The 24,836-nt window shown below is 36.7% G+C and overlaps 1 protein-coding gene across 2 annotated transcripts; it reads right to left on the reverse strand.

Moving 5' to 3' along the window:
* Positions 1–4,788: 4,788 nt before the first annotated feature.
* On the reverse strand, positions 4,789–23,944 carry LOC131076892 (protein EMBRYO DEFECTIVE 514). Of its 2 annotated transcripts, none has more exons than XM_058014237.2 (3): positions 23,225–23,944; positions 5,721–6,084; positions 4,789–5,227 (listed from the first exon to the last, which is right to left on the reverse strand). In XM_058014237.2, exons 1-3 carry the CDS (start codon positions 23,738–23,740, stop codon positions 5,202–5,204), a joined length of 906 nt encoding a protein of 301 aa, XP_057870220.2. In that variant the 5' UTR covers positions 23,741–23,944; the 3' UTR covers positions 4,789–5,201. The 2 variants fall into 2 exon arrangements, with proteins under 2 accessions (XP_057870220.2, XP_057870221.2); XM_058014238.2 differs by having other exon boundaries at positions 4,791–5,212; positions 23,225–23,943.
* Between the last annotated feature and the right edge of the window lie 892 nt (positions 23,945–24,836).

Here is a 24,836-nt window from a genome sequence, read left to right on the forward strand (position 1 = left end):
GAATGGTTCCCACTAGCAGTATGCAGGCAATAGATGCTAAGAACTACTTGTCTAAGGAGTTCAGTTTTGGCATTGGTGTGTTTGAAGAATTGTGTTTTCTTTCTAATTAATGAATTGTTAGTGAGGATTAAGTCTTATAAGAAGCTATGGTGGATTGGTAAAAGGATGGGACTCACAATGTAGTATGGGATGCATCAACATTCCTTTTCTAGATGAAGTCTATTTACAGGCTTATCTATTAGTGAATCAAATAGTGAGGTGATGCACACAATAGATTGCATTTGTTTCCCTTATGTCAACATCTAATGTATGTGTGGATCATTATGCTTGAGCTAGTTGCTATTGTATTGTGTTGTGCATATGAGCTACCCGTATCTATGATGTGTGTATGAGCTAGTCAATGTTCTACTTGTGATTAGTATATGAGTTAGTCACCCTGTGTATAGGTGACATATGCTCGAGAGAATCATTGTGTATGAACTTGAGATCTTGGAATGATATTAACCGTATGTGGTTTTGAGCATGTTCCTATACTAATGAATAGCATGGAACCAAACAAATCTAGAATGTGACATTATCATTCTATTGTACCGGGATTGATTTTGAAAACTTATATTTAACAAATGGGCATGATTTTAAGCTAAGATCTTAAAATCTCATACTAAAGGAGAGAATAATTTCTCTTTATTATTGGTGTACAAACTATGAAGACTTTGTTTTCGAAAAGGAATATGTAGACAAAGTCATCACAAATGAACCCTCAAAGTTTAGATCTAGATCTAAGGATGACCCTTATATTAGGAGCTTAACACTTTCTAGCGTAATCATTTGAATGGTGACATTAATTTGTTGTCATGACAGTAGTTGATTAAGTTGAAAGTTATTGTAAATTGAAAAATAATAATAATAATACTAATCAAGGGGATGTTGTTAAAACTAAATCATTAACACCTATTCACAAATTATTTGACTTATTAATTAAATAAAAGATTTTCACTTTTATCACTTAAGTGAATTACTAAATAGAAATAACTCCAACTACTTGTACAATCACACCGAACCTCTGCAGAAATTCTGAAGTGAGCTAAAAACTCAGACATAGTGAAGGATGATAAAGAAGTCTAGTTGGATATTTCAAGTTGTGGCGTTGATTTTGTCATGGCATGCTTCTGGGACTGTCATCTAAGATATTACATTAATCAGATTATTCAGTCAATTTCAGACATCTAACTCTTAAAGCTTTAATGCAATTGAATTTAGATACTGATCACTGGCCAAGAATGCCAAGTGAAATTAGTCCATTTAATTTAAGTATTTCAGGTTTCGAGTACAATTAATCTAGGAATATCAAGATTTCATAGAGATAAATTTTGTGTAAGATATGGAATATGGATTCTTCGTCTGCTCCTAATATAATTCTTTGTTTGAGTCGTGGAGAAAGAACTTACTGATGCAAATTTGATATCAAAAGAAGATAACCATTTCTCAAAGAGACCTCGACTAATTATTTAGAGGCAACTTGTACCCTCAATAATATTAGAACTAAGCTTAATACCATGCATGCATTGGTCATTGAAGAAGCAATGTAATGAAAATCAAATCACATCAAACTGTCACTGTTTTTTTCCAACAATTATAAAGATTTGTTCGGTGATTTAGACATTTACACTAGATGCAAATACTGTCGATAGTCAAAGAGGCCATGCAAGCATACTATTCATGGTCTGAGGAATTGCCATAAACAATAAATGAACATAAGTATTGCAGAACATAAAAGGAAATGGTGGTACCAAGTAGCTTACTGAGAAGTTCATACTTACGCTAGCCTTGCAATTTACAAGGTGTTAACACTAGTATTCCAATCTCAAAAAAGTCTGGCATAGTTCCGCTTAAATGTAATTTGGAGGAAAATACAGCCGTATTATACTGGAGAATGCAAATATAGACTCCTAAATAGATCACACAAAAAGTTAAATCCACTAGCATTGCATAAGTTATAACATGAGGGAGTATAAAGTTATAACATGAGGGAGCTAGTAGACTAGCAGGATTGGCAATATCTGCAAATGAATATTGCAGATGAAACGCTTATCAAATCGTCTAATTAAGAAACCATTTTATGGTGTCATGCTCACTAGGCATGGAACTTAAACTTCCACGGAATGTAAGTTTTTAATAATTTATGCAGATGGCCAACCTTCGGCTATTGTGAAGAGCAATGGAAATATCAAATCAAGAGTTCTCTTCTTTCAAACTTACCATATGATGGATAACTTAGTTTTAAGGGCATTTTAAAGGCCTCCACCATTCTAATATTTTTGGTCAATTTGTCTGGTTATATCTTTGTGTTTCACCAAGCGCAAACTTCATAATTAATGTTGCTAAAACATTCGTGGTATCTTATTACAAATCTATGTTTTAGTGAGGTAATTGGATCTATTTCTCAGTATTAGATTAATAGAGGACCAGTAAGGACACACCTCTGGTGTGTCATTTATCATGCCCACGGTAGACATTGGGTACTCAAATTCAGAGCATATAACTGTTGAACACCTATAAGTAAGAAGCTCACCTCAAGATGAGTGCTCTCCATGAGGTCATGGAGAAGCAAGCCATTTAGTAGATGGGTGTCAAGTGAGAAGTGTAGCGATGCATGTAACAGAAGCATCCGGAGACACCAAAAGATTTGAATGCATTTTAGAAGACTCCTGGTGCATTAACAAATTATCTTAGCCCCCTGTTGCTTTATTTACTACTCTGCTGTTTAACTCTCTTTTACAATTTTGAACTTTTTGCTGTTTATTTGCTGCTGATAGCCTTTAGGCTATGTTTAGGGTCAGCGCCCTGGTTAACGCAGCTTTTATAATCAAAAACAAATTATCTTAGCAAGCTCAATAAGCAAACTAGCCTCAAGTTTTAGGTCATCCCCAATCTACACGGATGTTGGTGGCACAGCCCAGATCAAATTACCAATGATTACTAAAATCAATATTTCATAAAAAAGTGTGTTGAAGTGAAGCGAATGGATTTACAGCAATTCAACTCAATTTTACAGACATAATTTCATTTACGGCTCCCTATATCTGGGACATTAGGCTACGCTATATTTTATCCTTGACAGCAACAGCTACTGCAGACTATTAATTGTTCGTATATCATCTATATTTCTACCACAAATCACCTTTAGCACAGAACAATGTTAACTAGCATTATAATTTGGATTAAGTTCCCTAATGAAAACATTTTCTTCCAATGTGCAATTTCAATGTTTGTATGTGACTTCAATGTTATCAATCTGCTGTGATCTTAACATTTACATTATGCATTAACACACACATATCATACACATTATGACTATCAACAGCTTTATTTGGCATTGCATTTTTGGTTCTATTCTGTTATGCATCTCCTGTTTCTAAGCCAGCAACTGTTTTTTTTTTAATTAAAAAAGCAGCGTTAACTAGGGCGCCAACCCTTAAATATAGTCATAGACTATCAGAAACCCTTAAACATAGTCATAGACTATCAGAAACAAAAACCCCACAGGCAGTACAACACAATAGCATATGGGAGCAAGCCCCAAACAAACAACTATCCAACCTTCAACAACCCAAACCCAGTGCAGGGGGGGGGAAACCCAAGTCTAAGCCAGCAACTGTTAACTATAAACTAAATCACAAATTTAGGCATGCCAAACTATATTAAATATCCTCGAATTTCTATTTTGTTAACCAAAATTTTTAGAGTGTCAAAATCTTGGACAATTCCTTGTATTAAAATGTCATTTTCTAAAACCTGTTTAAAATTTTAACGGATTGCTCATTTTGTAGCAGTTGCTGTGAAGATGCATGCATAAAAAAATCATAAAACACAAACACAGGCAATACAAGTACAAATCGTACATGACAAATTATGCATTGCGCTTAACTGTACATGCACCATTGGAAACTATACCATAAGCCACCGGCTTGCTGAATAAAACAAGTCTTGGTGCAAAATGAATCTCTTGCATACACCAATGCACCTTTCACAGGGCTAAAGCTGTTAAACTCTCGTTTGGTTTTCTATTTTATTTCTTACCTTCGAAATTCTTCACTCAAGCTTTCCTTCATTTGCAAAAACCTCTCCTAATTATCAAGGGCATTTGTTAATTTATGCTACTGTAAATCCATTTTCCCCATTGACAAAACAATTTACCATCACATCCTACTAGAACTTGATGCCCTTCATGACCACCATTTTTTGTAGAAAGGCAAGTAGTGCTGGGAGGAAAAGTCTAGCAGATATGTTGTCATTGGTCATGCCTCACAAGTTACTCCATCTTGCAATTTGTAGAGCCCCTACCCTAATTACTATGAGTTTTTTCACTCAGCAATCAATTTACCACTTGCTCTCTCCGCTCACCCAGCACCACAACCATTAAGATGGCAAACTGCATGACCTAGAGCAAAATTTGTACTAAAGTGAATTGTAGTATATTCCATTGTACATACAAGACTGGTCACACAATTCTCCAAAATGAAATGATCTGAAATTTTTGCAAGGATACTAAATAAGAAGACGAGTTCTACAAATTCTACCCCAAAATGTTATTATGGTTTCATCTAGCTTCAATAACAGACAGCGAATACTGAGGACCTGAAATTCAAACCATAACATATTTAAATTTAATCTCCAAACATAAATTTTCCAAAATCCCCACAAAATATAAAGGGAGAACTTCCCTTCTGGTCTTGGATATTATATTTCAAACAAGCACAGTGAAACCCCGGGTTGAGTGCATCTTCAACCCCTTTATGTATGTTTTAAATTAGAATTTGTATTGTCAATAAATCCTATTACATTAGCCATGTCATCTCAATCTCATTGTCTAGAGACCTTCGATAAAGATAATATATAACAGCCACTAGACACATCAGTAAGATCACGATGCTTTACAAGAAGTAACATCATTTGAAAATATGCACCATACTCATATACATAAAGCATTTGGTCATTTAAATAGATGCACCTTACTCATAGTCATATGCATTAAGCATAGTAAGTACTCAGAAATAATACAGATCCATCTTCATACAAAGAAGTAGGTTACAAATTGCCATTCCTTTTCAAACAGTCTCCTCAACAGATTATTTGAGCAAAAATGATGCAGATACAGTCCAAGAATGAATGTGGATCTACAGTTCTATGTACTGTGCGTATTAACAGGTACCTGCAGTTCCATGTACTGTGTAAATAGCATAACGGAGATGGGTCAATTTATTTTGGATGTACATGATTTTCCAGAGAAAAAGATGACAACATCCATTGATAACTCTTTAAAAACTAGATGAACAACCTATTGTAATTCTTTGTGCAACAATCTTAAATAAATTTGCTACTTACATTGCAGGTGAAAAAAATCTCAGAAATTCCAAATTTTGGCCAGATCTTGTTGAACATATTTTCCATTCAATATTGACAGAACAAATGGAAAAGGTTATGGAATTAAATTTGTAAAATAACTCAGATTCTAGACATCCCTTGGACTAAAACATTGCCTGCCAGTAAGTGGTTCTATAAAATAAATACCTCAAAATTTTGAAATTTCATCTACTCAATACTGCCTCAACAAGAAGCATTTTGTTTCCAAAATTTGAAGAACATGCATTCCATACAAATAAAATAAATTAAACATAAACAAAAGAAATTTCATATTTTCTGTATATTTCAATTCCTACCACGACCCCTTCCGCGACCACCATGCCTGCCATGATTACCACCATGCCTGCCACCTCGACCGCCTCCACCTCTTCCACCACCCCAGCCACCTCGGCCTTGTTTTGATTTATTACTGTTCTTTTGATCAAATGACCCAAGATTCTTTCCAGATGTTTTCATGTTCTCTGGCAGTGGGAGTAGGCTATCTACGCATTTGCGATAACTGAAGTCATCTATGGTGTCATCCTTCCTTATCAAGACAAAACATCTACTCTGAAACTCTGGATGGACTCGAATCTGAAATGCTTCAATGCCAGGACCAACTTTCTTATCTGATTCGTGGTGACCTTGAATAAGCAACTCCTGTAATGCCATATGTTCATACTGCACAAACAGTTTTAGCACAAAGATAAATATGTATGTCAGCCAAATCTAACTAGAATACATTAAGCCAGAAAAAAGTTAGCGAAACCCTCTTCCACTTAAAATAATATAAGACATCAAAAATAAAAGGCACAATATAAGAACACCATCAACAAATAAAACTGCCAATGCTAGACGTGGCCTTGCCAAAAGTAAGATGTCATAAGAATATCATTTTTTTTCAAATCTACTACCTGTAACTTAACTCTTGTGGTGTGCTACCATACCACTAATATGGCAGTATTGAAACAAACTAGTTTACATTTGAAGTCAACTTCTGGGAGTTTTTGCAATTTAACAAAAAAAAGGCCTAATCAAGTAACTTTGCATGCCTACTAATTCAGACAGCCTTTTAGAACCATAAGCAAAAAAATAGACATTCACTCATGGCAAGGAAAAGAACCAACAAGTCGTCCAAAAGAAAGAACAAATGTTTGGCAGAATAGAGGAAAATACTGCATTTTAAGAATTGAGGTTAGTAAAGAGGCATCACTAAATTGATGATTAGATTCTGACTATTTAGGGCCAAAAACTAGGGTTATAAGTTAATATGTGTAGAATGATTAAGAGTGGATTTATTTTGTCTATTTTAAAAGGAATGGTATGTTAAAAAGGGCAGTTGCAAAGAATTTTTGGACTATTAGCAAGTCCATTTGTAAGGCTATTTGCATGGGATCCTGTTGTTCAATCTACTCATCTCGTAAGTGTCTTGAGGTTTGTGATATTCCTCCTTGTGTTTAATTTCTTTTGCCTCAACTGCTTAAGCCATTAGGGTTCTGGTGGTTACCATTGAGGAAAATATATAGTATCTCCCTCAAATGAATGCAGGGGTTCTTGTCTCTTAGATGTCTCTAAAGAATGCTCAAACAATATATAATATTTTTGTTGCATGGCATTGAATATTGTTATAAAATTTGTTGTTTCGGTGGTTTGGATTCTTGTTTCTTTAGCACAAAAGATGGCCATGTTAGGGTAAAGTGCCTTAGTCTCTAAAAAACAATTTTCTTGTTAATAAAGAAAAGAATGTTTATAAAAATGGTAGCTATTCTTGTTGCCTATTTTTTGACCCCAGGCCCAAAATAGCCTAATTAGTTCTACAGTGTGCCCAAGGACTTACAAAAGTCTTCCAAAAAGGGTTTAAATGTCTTGAAGAAGACGCCAAAATCAAATACCCAAATATTTGATAAAGTTTCAAAAAAAAAAAAAGCTATTATTCACCCACTTTTTGACAAAAAGCCTTAGTTTTTCTTTAAAGAAAGCAAATATTCACGTGGTGGATAGTCAAATCGGGGTCAACACCTAAAATCATCTTTTTGATGTTTGGAGGGAAATAATGGAACAAGAAAAAGAAATGAGATCTCTGCGTTGCATGAAAAGGTTCAGTGCATTGAAAATTACTGTCAAATAATAAAAGAAAAACCCTAGTTTATTTGGCAAACAATGAACAGTTTGATATTATCATGGCGGCCAAGGTTGTTTGATTGACAAATCAAATAGATCTCATCATCCATCTTTAGTTCACCTGAGTGGGAAGTGCTCATTCAATACATTTTTAAGTCTTCAAGGAGATAAACGGCTTGTTGTGGGTATCCATGTGAAGAGAGATTCATCAAAGGGCAGTGATCAAAGCTATATAAAAATCCATGCATGGGAAAGGAGCTATACACTGCAGTTGTAAAGCAATCTTAAGTCAAGAAGGGACAGCTCACCACCAATTATCACAGTTTTTGGCATTCAAAAAACGGTTTTCAAGGAAAAGTAGCAGTATGGCAGAGAAACCGGCATAGTAAAGCTTCAAAGAGGGTAGGGTTTTGTTAGAGTTTACAAACTCTTATGTTTAAATGCATTCATTGTTTTGTTTCCATTTTGAATTGATCTCCTCTTCATAAGAAATGCATCCATCGTCCAAATGAATATTAATCCATTTTGGTACTGTCAAAATAGTTGTGCCTTGAGCTCTTTTACTATCTCAAAAGCAATTCATTATATAGAGAGGTTTCTTATATTAAAGACAGACAGGTTTTCTACTTTCGTATTATCTTTTTCACTCCTGAGTTCCATAAGATAGTAGGAAAATCTCAAAGGAAGAGCTGAGATCAAACATCTTGAAGTTCATAACAGAGATAGTGCAATTATGACGGTCTCAGATGGGACAGTTTTGACAAAATACAAGAATGTGGGCCTATAGTTTCAGTTTCCGAGCAGAAAATCAGTCATAGCAGCTTAAGCCAAAGAGACAAAAGACAGTGTTTACAGCTATAAAGGCACAAGGAACAGCAAGTAGAATAGACTTCCATTTTTATAATAGAGCACTATTTCAAAACCTAATGGAAAGGTTCAAGGTCATTCAAGACCAACAAAGCCAAAGTTTCTATCCCAATAACCGTGAGCAATCAAGGGATTTCATAACATTTGACTGTTACATATCAAGCTTGCAATCAAAAGAACAAAAGAGACATTAAGAAAAGGAAGTGTTGGGTATTATCCGTCGGCTCAGAGCAGTCATTGAAGATTCTCCCAAGGATAGTGGCATTCACCACGAATACTCAATGTAGTAGCAGCAATGTCAAAGCCAGAGTAGGAGCAATCAAATCTGAGTTGTTTTTTAAACTAGTCATAACAATGTCATTGGTCACAGCCACGGTCAAATTTGAGTTGTGCACGAATAGAGTGATCCAAAGGAGTGAACAGAGAACAGGAAAAACAGAGGTAAAGCATCATGAGAAGACACATGGATACCTCCCAAGCTTCATATTGTATAGTGCATATGTTGAAAACAAAGAGAGGAGCAACGTTTTAGAAGATGCAAAGGGTCAAGCATAATAACCAAGACCTCAACTATGGACACAATAGAATATGTCAAAGTGTATTCCAGCCATGAAGCAGTCCATATGCACAAGTCTGAGTCCAAGACCTCCATACAGTGAGCAAATCAAGTTTTGTGTTCACTATCATAAGTGATAATGGAGTTTGCATTTCCTATCATACACCAAGAGACAGTCATCCCAAAACAATGCATGGAGCAGTTAACATTGTTGACAAAGATGAAGGCTAATGCATCAAAAGTATGACAGGTTTTCTTAACAAAGCAGTAATCATAAGGGGACAGTCTCATTAAAAGTCTTCATCAAGGTGAATGCAGCCATGCAAGGGTGACAATGAGCAGTCATTCGATGCAAATCAATGAAGGAACAGCCTTCACATTAATACAGTGGCAGGGTATGCAAAACCAAGGGATAGTGAATCAATGGTAACAAAGTTTTGTGAATCATTATATAATGAAGAAGGCATCTAAAGGCACCCCAATCATGGTTACAATCCAAATAAAAGTTGCAGCTAAGGGGCATTTTGTTGGAGACCTTCATATCACAAAAGATGCATTAAGGGCAGTGCAAGCCAAAACGAGCTCAACATGGTTCATAGACAAGTATGCAGTCCAAGTCATGGGCAGGCTTCTTCAAGAAAAGATCAGCACACTGAACAATAAAATCAGAAGGATCAGTCATTAGGGCAGACCTTATAGCAGTCAAACCCCATGACAGTCAAAAGCACTGAATGAATAAGACAGGGTATACACAGTTCAAGGGTGTTGATGACAGTCTTGAATGCCATGTACAGAGGTTTCAAAGCAAAGGTTATACAGAGATGAGAAGATAGTTAGTAGAAACATCTCCAATGGCTATCTTGGTATAAAAGCAATAACAGTTGGGAGCCTAGGTCACTGGCATTGCCCTAAGGGAGACTTCAATGATGGAGAAAGAGCATATATGCCTCATATTCCTATGCCACAGTGACTTTATCAGAGGTCTCTGATGAATTAGTGACATCACATGCTAAAGGACAGTACATAAGAAATCATGACAGTGGGTTCTAGAAAATATAGTCTTGAAAGCTTTAACTGTATTTGCAAGGTACAGATCTAAAGAACAGTGATATACCTATCTTAAAGGGAAGTTCAAAGTAAATTCATGGATACATAAGACATTGTATAGGGCAGATGCTATTAGTGTTTATCTCGAAGCAGCCCTTCCAAAGCAAGATTTTCAGTCACAAAGAAACCAGTTAAGGAGATCACCAGCAGATTAGTCAATAAGTCACAGTAAGCACAATCACACAATCATGTATGACTCACAAGGTCTTTTAGACAGCAAAGACAAGTGGCACGGAATATCACCAAGCAAGGTCAAAGGGACAACAGTCATGAGTATAAGCTAGACAAAGACCTCTGAGCAATATAGCTGCTAGTGAACAGTACACTCCAATCTTTGAAGACACTCCATAGCATTAAAAGCACAGTGGCAAAAGATACAGTCATGGCTAATGTCAATATTTAATGTTTATGAAATAATTACTGTTAGAGCAGTCTTGATAAAGGTTCATAAAATAATCATTTACAGTTCAAACAACCTAGACCAAGGTTACAAACTTACAAGTATGAAGCAATATGGTAGAGCATTCATTGACAGCTCTTTTTCATGTAGAAGAGCAGTAAGTAGCAGCAGATAAGGAGAGCGAACCCAGTCAGAGGCCTTAGCAATCAGAGTACTAGGACAGTGGCCATACGACAAGATGCAAAGTCTTTATACCTAGTCATTAAGACTCAAAACAGTAAAGAGCAGAAATCTGAGACAAATCATAATGCATGAAACAGTCATATCACAGAGATGATGAAGATGTTCATACACAGAGATACTGAGTGCCAAGGATACAACATTGACAGTGCAGTGATAAATAAAGGCAATGAACATAGTTTTGTTTTGGTGCACAATAAGGGTATCCATCAAATGAACACCAAAACACATTAATAACAGTCATATTGTTGGGCAAGTCACAGTGAAGGAACATAAACTCAAAGCAATATCACTGTTGCAGCCCTAGAAAAGACAGATTGCTTAGACATTTTGACAGTCATAACACAACCATACACTTTTAAGTGATGAATTCATCAGGCATGAATCAGTTCAAGAGTAGTTTTGAGGATATTTGCAGAGAATGGATGAATTTTGACTTATTTAGAGACCTCTCACATATATTGAGAAAAGCAATGAGTTTTAAACTTGTTCAAGCATCAGTTGCAAACTATTATAGACCCTTTCTTGTATGATAAGGATCAAATTCGACCCTTTAGGCTGGAGATATCGAACATTTCATTATCAAGCAACCAAAACCACAATTCATGCAATAGGTGGAGCTTTCAGATCAAGCATCAGTTCAAACCCTGAAAATAGAGTTTTGGACAAGTTTGCAGCAGTTTAAGATCAGTTAAAGCCTCTTCATGGGTTAGTCATCACTTAAGACCAAGTTTGCAGCAGTTAAGCTCTTATTTCATGCAGTTTTAAATGTCTTTTTGCATACTTCAAGATGAAATTCGACCCCAAAGATATTCCTTACAACTTGGAGATGCAATCAAGGTGGAGACGACCAATTGAAGCCAAGTTCAAGTTCAGTTCTTTTCTTCAATCAGGGATGCAGATACTTCTATTTAGTCTTCTCTTCTTCTCTTTTCTAAGTTAGTTCTTTCTTCCTTGCATACACAGCAAGAGATTGTGGCTCACATGTATTTTCAGATTCAAAGTATTGTAGCAACAAATTTTATCAGCATCAATAAAGATAATTGATTCCTTCATAGCATATTCTTGTTTTGTTCATTGTTGTCAAGTGATTTGATGAAAGTATTGTGATTTTATTGCAAAAATCCTTTATTTTTTGTCTCATGGATGCTTTGTTAAACAAGGAAATTTCATAGTTAATTCAGGTTATGAGCTGTGTTTATTAGATTTTCAATAAGTTGTAGGCTGTGAAAGTGACTTTCCTTCAAACAACATTGAAAACTACAAACCTTCTCATGAAATATTAATAAATTTCATGATCTTAGTTAAGTTGTGAACCAGAATTTTATAGTCTTTAGAAGCTGATAGAAGTTTAGAACAGCAAGTAATATCAAAACCATTGGTGCATCACCTCCTTCTAGCAGTAGATTTTTAATTTCCAGCAAGCATCTCTATCTCTTTTCTCAGTCAGCTTAGTTTTCTAGGAGGTTTCACCAAGAGAACCAGCTCACTCTAGAGGTCGATTTCCACCATAGGCAACCCACAGGCCTGGAAATCTTCCAATGTTTCACAAGATTGCTGATATTTTTAGCTTGAGCACTCAGGTGCAATCTTGGTGACAACAATTCTATCTCAATTCATTTAACAAAGGATGTTAATTATCAAGATTGTAGTGGAGATTCAGTTCCATTTGAACCTAATAATAGTCTGGACTCTTGATAGCATTCCTAACTCCTCAGGATAACAATCGTTTTCGTAATTCTAGTTTTATAGTTTTAGATGATTCTTTAAAAGGAAGATTTTGCCCTGCCATCACTCACAGTTTCTTTCCATAATGCTCTTAACCTAGTTGATAAAGTGGCCTGACAAAATTCTGTTAAATGACCCAAACACATGGTAGAGGACTCTAGGAAGGATGGACCTAAACCTAAAGCTTGTCATGTTTTGTAGTAATGAAGATTTTGAAAAAAGTTTAAAGCTGCCTCCCAATTTTAAAAATCTGTGTAAGAATTGGGAGGAGGAGCTTTTAGGTTGGCAAGGAAGATGAACAAGAATACTCCATTGCTAGCCTTGGAGAAAATCATTTTGCTAAAATTAACTCTAATTGGTGCAGTTCGCCACACTTGGTACCTTTGGTCATGTTTATCTATTCTTTTGACTTGTTTGTTTTAGTCCTATTGTGTGGAATGGTGTCGATTTTTATGCTGTTACTATTGTTTAAGTTGCTCTAATTTCAGAATCAAATTTCTAAACTGATGATTTTTCCCTCTTTTTGGTACAATTACTTGGATGTCTAAATTATTGGGGACTTTATTGCTTGGTCTGGGATGGTGGGAAACCCTTCGGGTAATTATAGCCTTATGGTAAGTGGTGGTTAATTTTCATAGACATGTTTTGAAGAAAGGAAGCAATGACAAATTGGAAACTAAGAAAGCCTCATCCAAAAACAAGAAATCATACAAGGAGGTGTTGAATGCAAAGGATCTTGAAAATGCTATGGAGTTAGCTGAATTTGAAGCTAGCTTTAGAGAGGGCAATGGAGATGAAGGTGACATCTATAATGTCCCTAGACTGGAGTTTACCTGTTTGTGCACAAAAATAACAATTCCAACAACAAAATACTAAAGCGAACTTAATTAAACATTAATAATTCGAATGATATTGAACAATCACATCAGTTAGTGAATAGGCAGATAATGATGAGCATTATGACAAGCTAACTATGTTGGATATTGGAATTGTTGCATTGATGTTTTGTCATTGATGTCAACACATTTCTGTGGTTGTATTTCAATCAGATTGCCAGAGCTGGATTGGCCAGTATATTGCAGATATGGTGATGCGGTCCATTGGGTTTAGAGATTGATATTTCTAGTTGGTTTCCTGTGTGTTTCATGGTTCCGTGAGTTGAGTTGATCGAGCTACGTGCTCCGGTGTCACAGACACTTTTGTTATTGGTTCAGTAATGCAAAGGTGCAGTATTTGCTCCAGTATGATCCGGAATGGTTTGATCTTTGGTTGCGGATTTGAGAGAATGTTTTGGACATTCTTGTGTGTCCTCAATTCAGATGGTTTGTGATTTGGATGCCCGCAAGCTAATCTTTTTAGTTGATAGCCAGTTTCTTTAGTATCATATGATGGATAATGAAGATTTTGATAAGTGGTGTTGGTGCAGTTATTGACGGTGCATTTCACGTTGCTTGTGATGGTTTCTCGATTGTGTCCTATTTGTTTTGTTGGTCCGCATTGATCGTTGTGCTCGTTGTTGATCATTTTATTGGTCTGGTGGTATTCTTTGTGTTGGTGACTATTTGGTGGTTGTAGTGTGTTGCAGAAGATCAAGATGGATTTCTGGATGGTGTTGTGTGTTCGAGGATTTGATTTAGGTCCATGCTATGTCTTAGTCGACATTGTATTGGTCCGCATGATGATTTATGTAGCGTATGAAATTTGAATTAATCTTGTAATGTGGTCTTATGTGTTGAGCCAACCTTATCTTAAGGTTGAAGAATTGTATATATATCATGTATAATCATCGGTGTTAGATGATTGGATGTGTCTGCTGTTGTTGGATGAATCTGCAAGTAATTGTATGTGCGAACAAGGTTTTTATCATTCGGTGAAGAGGAGAAGTGTGAATAGTGTTGCAAAGCAGATAGTGTGCTTAACCGGAACTGTAATCAGGCATTTGGAGATGCTATTTGTTCAATTCATGTAATTTCCAGATTTAGTCCGATCTTGTAAGACAGTAAGTCTTCCTCAAGGTTGTAGCCCTTCTTATTTTGAGCAGTGTGCTCTACGCAGTGTGCCTGAATGCATGTGCATTCCATTGTAATATTTTTCACATACTACTGCAGAGTATTATCTAACTATGGGTAGGCTTCCCACTTTTTCCCTTAACCGGGTTTTCCATGTCAAAAATCTTTGTGTTGTGAGCTTTGTTAATGTGGTGTTGACTTATGTTTTTGTTGTTCATGCTTGGATCCGGTACTGAAGTTAATTTGGTTACAGGGACCATGATCAAATCAATACTTTAGAAAATAGAAAAGAAAGTAAAGAAGAAGCAGAAAAAGAAAGAAAATAGATGACAGTGAGTTCAATAAAAAATTTAGGAAGAAAGGAAAGGAAGAAAAAATGCCTAAAGGCTTTTACATATTGCACAAAAATCAAAGGCCTTGTAGCTCTCCCCCTATCCCATAATGAATATCATGTGCATGAGTTGGGAATATCAGGGTCTTGAGTCCCCTAATAGAAAATATATTTTAGGATCCTTTCGTAACAAAATTGTTAACTTAGATTCCTTGTTATTGCAAGAGTTAGCAATGGAGTTACAACTTGAGAATGTGCTGAAATTTGTGTGGAAGAACTCGAAGTTCTACACATCCAATCATGTGAAAAGAAGCAAAATGTAAGATCAATCTTGTTGGCAGAAAAAAGTCTGCTTATGCCAAAGACAAAGGTTGTTTCACATGCAATAAAGGGGTGTGAATTATTATTGAGAAAGACAATAAATAACTTGATATTTCAACAATCTATGTTGCTAATGATATTGAGTCGTGGAATCGATTGGCTTCCTCACAACCAAAGGTTCCTTGGATTATTGGAGGGGAGTTTAACAAGGTTGAGCAAAAAGAGGACAAGTTGTGTGGTGTCCCTTTGAATTGGAAATGAAATGAAAAATACTTTTGGGACAAATCAAAAAACTAAAAGAATGTCGAACTTATTTAAACCCCCTTGGGAGCAATAAATCCAACAATTAAAGGATGGTTCACCTACTATAATAGTTAAAAAGATGGTAGATGAAATTACTTCAAATTGGACAACTTTATAGGCAGAAATATTCCTTTTGCACTTACAACATAGCAAGGTGTAATTGTGTGAAAGTCCTTCCTTTGACCATGTCTGATCATTATCCCATTGAGGCAAATATCCTCTTCAAGGGCAACTGTTATGGAGAAAAACTTTTCAAGCTAAATATTGATCTTTTAATAAATCAAGATTATCGTGACAATATTCTTGGAGGGAAGGATAGAGATTCCGAGAAGCGAGAGCTTTGAGGTGCTTGGAGAAGACGGATGATATTTTTCTCTTGGTTGCTTGTTGTTGCTCTCCCTCCTAAAGTTAAATTGATTTTGTTCTCTTCACCAATCTTGGAATGTTGGTCTAATTATTCTCATTTGTGGGTGGTAGATTGTTTTGGTTTTGGTCTAGGGTTAGGTGTTTTAGTTTATTTTGAATTGGTTTATTATCCTCTCGCCAGCAACTTTCTGGGTGTCATGGTTCATAAGGATATGATAGAAGTAGTATCTAGAGAGGAAACTAGGCTTAAAAGTGTTGCTATTATCTTTGTTGCAATGGATAGGGAAAATTTGCCTTCAAAGAAAAAATTTTGATAATTGGATTCTAAACATTTGGGGTAAGAAACTAGGACTATGTGTGTCCTATAGAATGATTCAAAAGGGTCTTTTGTGTTTTTCTTCAAAAATCATAATATGTTGTTTTTAAGACCATGGTATGGTTACCTAATGTCTTGGAAGAAAAACTTCTAGTTTGTTCAATACCCAGACAAGTTAATATTCAAAGTTTACCGCCTTTGAATGTGGGCGTTTATCAATCAAATTTTGCAACCTATGGGTAAGGTCATCTAGGTGGAGGAGACTAGGGCCACTCTGCCTCACATTGATGCTACGGTCCTTGTTTCTTTCTCTCTTGGATTCCAAAGAAAATTAAAATTTGCTTGGGAAATAATTATATTCTCTATCAATTAGAGGTCTTGGGCGGCTTAATGCTTGTTTTCTCCATGAATGTGAAGGTCATCTAAGAAAAGATTGTCCTAGGGTAAGAAAACAGAGCCCTAATCTTAACCCCTCTGTTTCTAAAGCCGTTGAAAAAGAGGCTCAGTCTGGACCGAGTGCTGAAAGAAATCCTTTGGCATGATTATGTTTTAGAAATCCCTATCATAGGAAATAAGACTAATGAGAAATCCAATGGATTTTCTAATTATAGGAAACAGCTCCAAGGAAGAAAAATGCTCAAGAATTGGTCCTTGATCAATTGAAAGAGAGAATTAATTCTGCCAAAAAAGAAACTCTAAATGATATTATCATTATGAAAGAAAACTCTTCAAATTCCTTAAAATCACGTGGAGTTGAGAAGGAATTACCAAAAGAAATCTCTTTTGATGATAGTGGTGGTGAACCCAATCTTTAGCTCCCACTAATTGCCTCTAATGAAGAATGAAAGAATGGAATTCTTGGAATAGGAGACAAAGAACGAGAAAAAGAAAAAGAGAAAGCAAATCACCGAGAATGAAAATGATTCAAAAAACACGAAAAAAGGTATAAAGAAGAAAAGCTACCAAAGTGTTTTGACAAATTATGTAGAAACTCCAACGAACCTACCTCCTTTGTAAAGAATGATGAATCTGCAACAGCATTAGTTGGAATATTAGGGCACTAGAATCCTGAATAGAAAGCATGTTATTAAGAGATTCCTAAATAGTTATAAGCCCTAAGATTGTCTTTTCCTTTAAGAAGGGCCAATTATGTTAAGGACTTTGGTGTCTCTCCCTGCAATAGGAGCGTTTAGGTAATTTTATAAAAGAATGAGTTTATATTTGGCTTATGCTTGGTCTATGCCCCTAATGAGTATGATGAGAGAGCTTGCCTATGGAATTGATTCTCATCTTTGCCATAGATCCCTTGGGTAATTGGAGGTGACTTTAATATGGTACAAAATAGGGAAGATAAAATCGGGGGTCTTGATCTGAATTGGAAGTGTTACCAAAGTGTTTTGACAAATTATGTAGAAAGTCCAACGAACCTACCTCCTTTGTAAAGAATGATGTATCTGCACCAGCATTAATTGGAATATTAGGGCACTAGAATCCCGAACAGAAAGCATGTTATTAGGAGATTCCTAAATAGTTATAAGCCTTAGGATTGTCTTTTCCTTTAAGGGCCACTAACCCTGCAATAGGAGTGTTTAAGTAGTTTTATAAAAGAATCAGTTTATATTTGGCTTACGCTTGGTCTATTCCCCTAATGAGTATAATGAGAGAGCTTGCCTATGGAATTGACTCTCATCTTTGCCAAAGATCCCTTGGGTAGTTGGAGGTGACTTTAATATGGTACAAAATAGGGAAGATAAAATCGGGTGTCTTGATCTGAATTGGAAGGGTAACGAGCAATTCTTGTTGGAAATATTGTAATCGATGTCAAAGACACATAGTGGAGATTGTCGAAAACATTGTCATTGATGTCAAAGGTACAAAACGATTGGTACGATCACTGATGTCAAAGGAGGGATTAAATTTGAAGAAATGAGTTGACAAGTGAAATCATAGAGGGATTAAAAGAAGTGCAAAAAATACATATATTAGATATAAAAATCAGATTGATTTAAAGACAAATAAAAGCATTTTAAAAAGACAGTCAAAAGGAATTGTTAACAAAAGTATTAGAATAATACTTTATTATTTTATTATTAATGCTCAATATTGTAAACTTAGTGTAAATATCTTAATAAGATCTTGCTCAATCTTATTGGCAGTTTCTTTTTAGAAACTTGCCCTCTTGTAATTCTTTGTAATCCTATTTATTGAGCATTTGCTCATTTTTAATATTCATTCAAATTTTTACCAATTACTTGCGTAATATGGTATACTAGAGGTGAATTTTTTCAAAAAATTTTGTCTTCTTTTGAAAATTTTCGAAATAATTCTAGTTCATCTTAAGGGCTTTCATCTGCAAAAATTCTGAGGATTTTTTTCCTCTACCCGCGTTTGTTTGTTAACTCACAAAACGCGATTTTTCGCGTCCGTCTTTCTGGGTCTGTGCTTTTCGGGCTTGATTTATTTCGCGTTTTGCAGTTTTATGAGGTTTTCCGTGCGCGGTTTTTTTTAACAGAGTTTTGCAGCTCGCGTGAAGATTTTTTGGGCATTATTGATTCCTTCTGAGTTTTTCGAGATCTCAACTAGGTCGTCATCAAAATTTTTTAAGTACCTCAATTTTCGAGCTAGCGGATCTAGATTCCAACAACAGATTCTTTTTGGGTTTTTTGCAAGGATTTCTGGGTTGTCTTCGGATTTTTTTGGGTCAACCATAATTTTTTTAATTGAAATTCATGCCAATCGTACTTCATTTTTGAAGTTTGTACCTGCATCTGCCTTTGTTTCCGCATTGGGATTCGAATTTTTTGAATTATGTGCCAACGCCTCTTCTCAATTTTTTCGTTTTATGTGCATTGGGAAACGTGCAAGATGGCGTCATTGACCAACTTGATGTTGGAAGGCAGTCAACAATTTAATGGGAAAAATTATAACACCTGGAAGCAACGCATGCTGACTATTTTTGAATATCGCCGCCTGGATAATCTTGCTTTGGACACGGAGTCCTGTCCTCAAACACCTGGAGCTGACCAAGACAAGTTTGATGACCACAATCAAGAAGTTGTTATGCTTCTCAAGCTCTCTGTTACAGATGACCAGCTACCTCAGATTCCTTCTGGCAAGTCAGCTACAGAAATCTGGAAGCATCTGAAGGAGTTGCATGAGACATCCGACAAGAGTCGAGCCTTTTTTCTAAATAATCAATTGTTCTCCATTATGATGGATGAACGCATGTCCTTGCAGGAGCATCTTACAAAGATTAAGGACATTCGAGATCAACTCAAAGCTATTGGTCGGAAAATGGAGGAAGAGGATATGGTAGTCATCACTCTAAAAAGTCTACCAAAACCGTATGAGCACTTTATAGAGACTCTCAACATTACTTCTACTAATGTTGATCTGAAATTTCCAGAGTTATGCACCAAACTTCTGCAGCAGGATCGTTGGAAACAACAGTTTGGTAGCGGTGCTACTTTAGCCTCCTCAGAACATGCCTTTGCTGCCAAATCCTTTCACAAGGATAAAGGCAAATCCCAGTCATCCCAGTCCTTCCAGCAGAAGGGCTCTTCTCAATCTCAGGATGGTTCCAAGAAAAAGAAGGTGCAATGCAATTACTGTCACAAATTTGGTCATATGATCAAAGATTGTCGTACCAAATTGGCTTCCGAGCAGCGGAAGCAAGGAGGGTCTCAGCCTAAAGCCAATGTTGTTGAGCACACAGAACAAAAAGAGTCTGCCTTTTATGCCTTCATGGCTAAAAGACCTGCAAATCATGTGAAGTCTTCTACTTGGTACATTGATTCTGGTGCTTCTCGTCATTTCACTCACAGGCGTGACTGGTTTGTTGAGTTCTCTCCCTACACTGATTCAGTTATTTTTGGAGGTGGTGAAGAGTACACTGTTGTCGGCAAGGGCAACGTTTAGATACAGTCTGGAGGGAGGAATTTCATATTCCTCAATATGTACTATGTTCCTGGTATGGAACTTAACCTCCTTTCTGTCAGTCAGATTATGCGGCATTCTCCTGAGTTGGATGTCGTTTTCAGTACACATAAGCGCTCGATTGTTGATCGTGCTTCTAGCACTACTGTAGTTGTTGGCATTGAGGATCATGGTCTATATAGACTTGTGGATACAGGCAATTCTCTTGAGCATGCCTTCGCAACTAAATCTTCCTCTATCAACAGTCTCTGGCATCAACGATATGGTCACCTAAACATTCATTATCTTGCCCAACTTGTTCGAGAAGACTTAGTGCATGGTCTACCTGATATTCAGACTCAGAATCATCGCATTTGTGAAGTTTGCCACGCTGGGAAGCAGTACCGGACACTGTTCAAGGATGATGACTCATGGCGAGCCTCTAAGGTACTGCAACTGGTCCACACTGATGTATGTGGTCCTATGAATACTACTTATGTTACTGGGTGCAGGTATTTCTTGCTTTTTGTTGATGATTTCAATCGTAAAATGTGGGTGTATTTCCTTAAGCAAAAATCAGATGTGTTTACTGTATTTCAGAAATTTAAGGCCTTAGTAGAAAAAGAGTCTAGTTCTTCTACTATTACTCTTAGGTCTGATAATGGGGGAGAGTTTTGTTCTTCTGCCTTCTCTACTTTTTGTGATACACGTGGCATAAAACGTCAGTTAACCACACCATACACCCCTCAGCAAAACGACATTGTAGAACATCGTAACCGCACCATTACAGAAATGGCTAGGTCTAAGATGGAACATAGAAACGTTCCTAAGAAATATTGGGCAGAAGCAGTGTTCACAGCAATCTATCTTCTTAATAGGTCACCCACCCATGCTGTTAAAAATAAGACTCTTGAGGAAGCATGGTCTGGTCGCAAACCTAGGATCAGCCATTTGAAAGTTTTTGGCTCTTTAGCTCATGTGTGGATTCCTAATACCAAGCGCACTAAGTTGGATTCCAAGAGTCAGAAGCTCATGTTTACAGGGTTCAGTGACAACCATAAGGCTTACCAACTGATTGATGTAGACTCTGATCGTCTTATCTTCAGTCGTTATGTTGTCTTTGATGCAGAACAAGGACCATTTCAGCTTTCCTCGTCTCACCAACATTCTAAGGATCAGCCTTTGAAGGCTTCTGACTTAGGTATTTGTCTTCCATTCAGTTCACCTAATGGGAGGGATGATGCAAATTTTGTATTTGATGATGCACTACCTGAGTTTCCTCCGGAAGATGCTAATCTTCTTCCTACTCCTGATCTTGATCCGCTTCCTCTTCCAGTTATTCCTCTTGCTTCTGATGTTGGCACATCTACTCTTCAGCCTAAATGGTGGGCTAAGACCATTAGTGCTCTTCGTCCTGATGAGCTCATGGAGGGTGGAGCTTCCAGAAATAAGGGCAAACAGCAAAAGACAGTTAATTGTGCTCTTGTGGCTAACATCCATAGCATCTATGAGCCTCAAACATATGCAAAGGCCAAAGGGATTCCAGAGTGGGAACAGGCAATGGATGTTGAGTTCCAAAGTCTTTAGAAGAATCACACCTGGGTTCTTTCAGATCTTCCTCCAGGGAAGAAACCCATTAGCTATAAAGGGGTATATAAGGTCAAGTATCATGTAGATGGTACCTTAGATAAATATAAGGCCAGATTAGTTGCTTGAGGATTCACACAAGGAGGAGGCATTAACTATGAGACGACTTTTGCTCCTACTGCCAAGATGAGTACTATTCGTCTTCTTCTCACCATTGCAACTCAGTATGGTTGGAAAGTCCATCAGATGGACGTGAAGAGTGCCTTCCTCAATGGTGAATTGCAGGAAGAAGTCTACATGACGCAGCCTCCTGGTTTCAAGGTTGCCGACTCAGAACCGCAAGTGTGTAGACTCCGGAAAGCACTCTATGGACTTAAACAAGCTCCTCGAGCATGGTACATAAAAATTGATCAGTACTTGGTTGCTCATGGCTTTCAACATAGTCCTCCAGACAGTAATCTGTATATCAAACACTCTAGTAATGATATTCTCTTTCTTGTTGTCTATGTGGATGACTTGATCATTACTGGGAATTCAACACATTTGATTTCAGAAATCAAACAGGATTTGTGCAGCACTTTTGATATGACAGATTTAGGACTTCTTCATTATTGTTTGGGTGTTGAGGTTTGGCAGACTGATAGCAACATCTTCCTTTCTCAGTCTAAGTATGTCAGAAGCTTGCTTGACAGGTTTCGAATGCAGGATTGCAAACCTGCTTCCACACCTATGGAGACTGGTCTAAAATTGTCAGCCAAGTCTGATTCTCCTCTTGTAGATGAAACACAATTCAGGCAACTAGTGGGCAGTCTCATCTATCTCACTACCACTAGACCTGACCTCAGTTTTGCAGTGAGCTACATCTCACGCTTCATGACGGCCCCCAGGGCTCTGATCATTGGGTAGCAGCGAAGCGTGTACTGCGCTATGCGAAAGGCACCTCAGATTATGGACTTCTTTACACTAGGAGTGATGATCCTAGACTCAGTGGGTTCACAGATTCAGATTGGGCAGGCTCAGTTGATGACAAGAAATCAACTTCTGGATATGTGTTCTGCCATCCAGATGCAATGGCATGCTTGGTGAGGTATTTATAGTCGTTCCCCCTCCTTGCATTCCCTTCCTTACCCTATCACGACCGATTATTGCAAGTAGGAAATCATATAATTGTTCATAGTATTATTTATTGCATAGATATATATGTTGCATTAGCACATAAAATCCATACATTCAAATCTGCATCAAACTGATAAAGATATATATATACATTCACATCTACACACAACTGTTATAGATACATATACATAAATTAAATAACATTTTCAGCATAAACAAGAAAATTTTCTGCATAAACAATGACAAAATTATGTTACTACACAGATCGGGCCTACTGCAAATCAGAATCCCTGCTGTTGTTCAATCTGCTCTGAATAGGAATGATATTCCATAATTTTCTCCACTCTCTTCTCAAACTTATCTTCTTATATACCATGTCAGATACACCCTTTCACCCACTACTCATCTAATGATAAAATAATCCAACAGCGATTGAGGCTAACAATAACCTTATGCCAATAATGAACTTAACTGCGTGAACCCACAAGAAAAGTACAACATCGTATATACCCACTACAGAAATGTTAAAGAGGCATACCTTATTGACATTGAGATTGAGTGGCCAATAATGCAGAAACTTGTAGAAATAATCAAACATCTCCTTGGAGGTGTCAAAGACTTTGGGGCCGAGTTTCACAGGACCCACTTTCTCCTCCTTAACCTTGCCACCGTCACCTTCAATTTGTTCATCACCCTCCACTTCCTCCTCTTTTCCTTCTGCCTTACAGGACTCGCCATCCTTCCCTCCGTCTCCTTCTTGGGCATCTGTGACATCGAGCCTGGCCTCCTCCACAGACTTCTCTGCACCATCTTGCTGAGACCCATCAGGCTCCTCTGTCTTCTGTTTCTTAGAAGGGCCATCTCCATTATCATTATCTTCTTGTGGGTCTTCCTCCCTCGGTCTCTTGCTTGCATTTTCAGGAGTTTCTAAATCCATGGAAACATCCGTCGTACTGTCCCGGGTAGCTGCCTCCTCCCCGACACTGCTCTTCTCTGCAGTGTCTTCGCAATTTTCAGAAGCAATGACAGCGTTATCAGTTCCTTCCTCCGCCATGGATGTTTTTGGGGTTTGTTGTTTTTACTAGTCTAAAACAAATCAGTTCAAGCCCAACTCGATCCCGAAGGCGTCTCTTTATTTGAAATGCATTAACTGATTTTCAAAATCGACGGATCAGGTTCACGGAATAGCCTGCAAGACAATTGCACCGTTTACGGCCATTGGATTGCTTTCCATCATTTTTCCTCGCCCATATTTTTTTCTTTTCGGTTCATCGTTTAATCTCTGCTGTTTAGGGTTTAGGGTTTAGGGGTTTTTAATTATGTTTTTAATATAATGGTATAGATCATATTTTATTTTGTTATGTAATTTGTTCAATATTGATTATGAAAACATATTCAATTTGTTCTTTAGAAGAGAAGATTTCTCTTTCTTATAAATTTTAATTTGATGTATTATTAGTAAAATATATACAACATAAGAGAAGAATATAGAAAAAGTGGTAGAACCTGAAGAAGAAACAGAAATTTTAAAACTTTAAAGTTGCAAAATTGTTGTTGGTTCATTTCTCTGACTAGTGATATTTATCCATCTCTATGTATCCCTCTCCCTCTCCTTCTCTCCATATCCCTTTCCATATCCCTCCCCCTCTATGGCTTTCCATGTTGCATCATTGGTTATCTTCCTTCCTTAAAGGTTTTATTTCAATATGTTTGGAAACATATAAGTCTATTTGAAGCTATCAATTCTCATTTGAATTCTTTGTTGCATAAACATCATCATATTTTAAATATCATGTTGTCAATTGAAACTATCAATTCTCATTTGAATTCTTTGTTGCATAAACATCATCATATTTTAAATATCTTGTTGTCAATTGATCTCCATATGCACTCAATAATTAAACTTTGATTGTTCTTAGTTTTTTGTAGTTTTAGTTTTGCAAAGTCAATGTTGGCTTGTTATTATTTTTATTATTATTATTCTATTATTAAGGTAGTAGTTGGTGGTTCTCCTTTTTATTCTGCATATTAATTTCCTCCCCTAATTCACTCTATAAAGGTATAAATATGCTTACATTCAACTTCTACTAGTAAGATATATTCTATCTTTGTAAAAAAAAAATTATTGTATAAATGCTTTAAAAAAAATT

The sequence above is a fragment of the Cryptomeria japonica genome, chromosome 10 (genome assembly GCF_030272615.1).
Source record: "Cryptomeria japonica chromosome 10, Sugi_1.0, whole genome shotgun sequence".
Classification (NCBI taxonomy): Eukaryota; Viridiplantae; Streptophyta; class Pinopsida; order Cupressales; family Cupressaceae; genus Cryptomeria; species Cryptomeria japonica.

What these genes read in the sequence shown, in the direction of transcription:
- LOC131076892 (XM_058014237.2), bottom strand. Translation starts at nt 23,740, where the DNA reads ATGGCGGAGGAAGGAACTGATAACGCTGTCATTGCTTCTGAAAATTGC. An exon ending in TCAATCTCAATGTCAATAAG is followed by an intron (nt 6,085 to 23,224) that starts GTATGCCTCTTT and finishes CTGTTTGTGCAG; the next exon opens with TATGAACATATGGCATTACA. An exon ending in TGGTCGCGGAAGGGGTCGTG is followed by an intron (nt 5,228 to 5,720) that starts GTAGGAATTGAA and finishes CTATTTACACAG; the next exon opens with TACATGGAACTGCAGGTACC.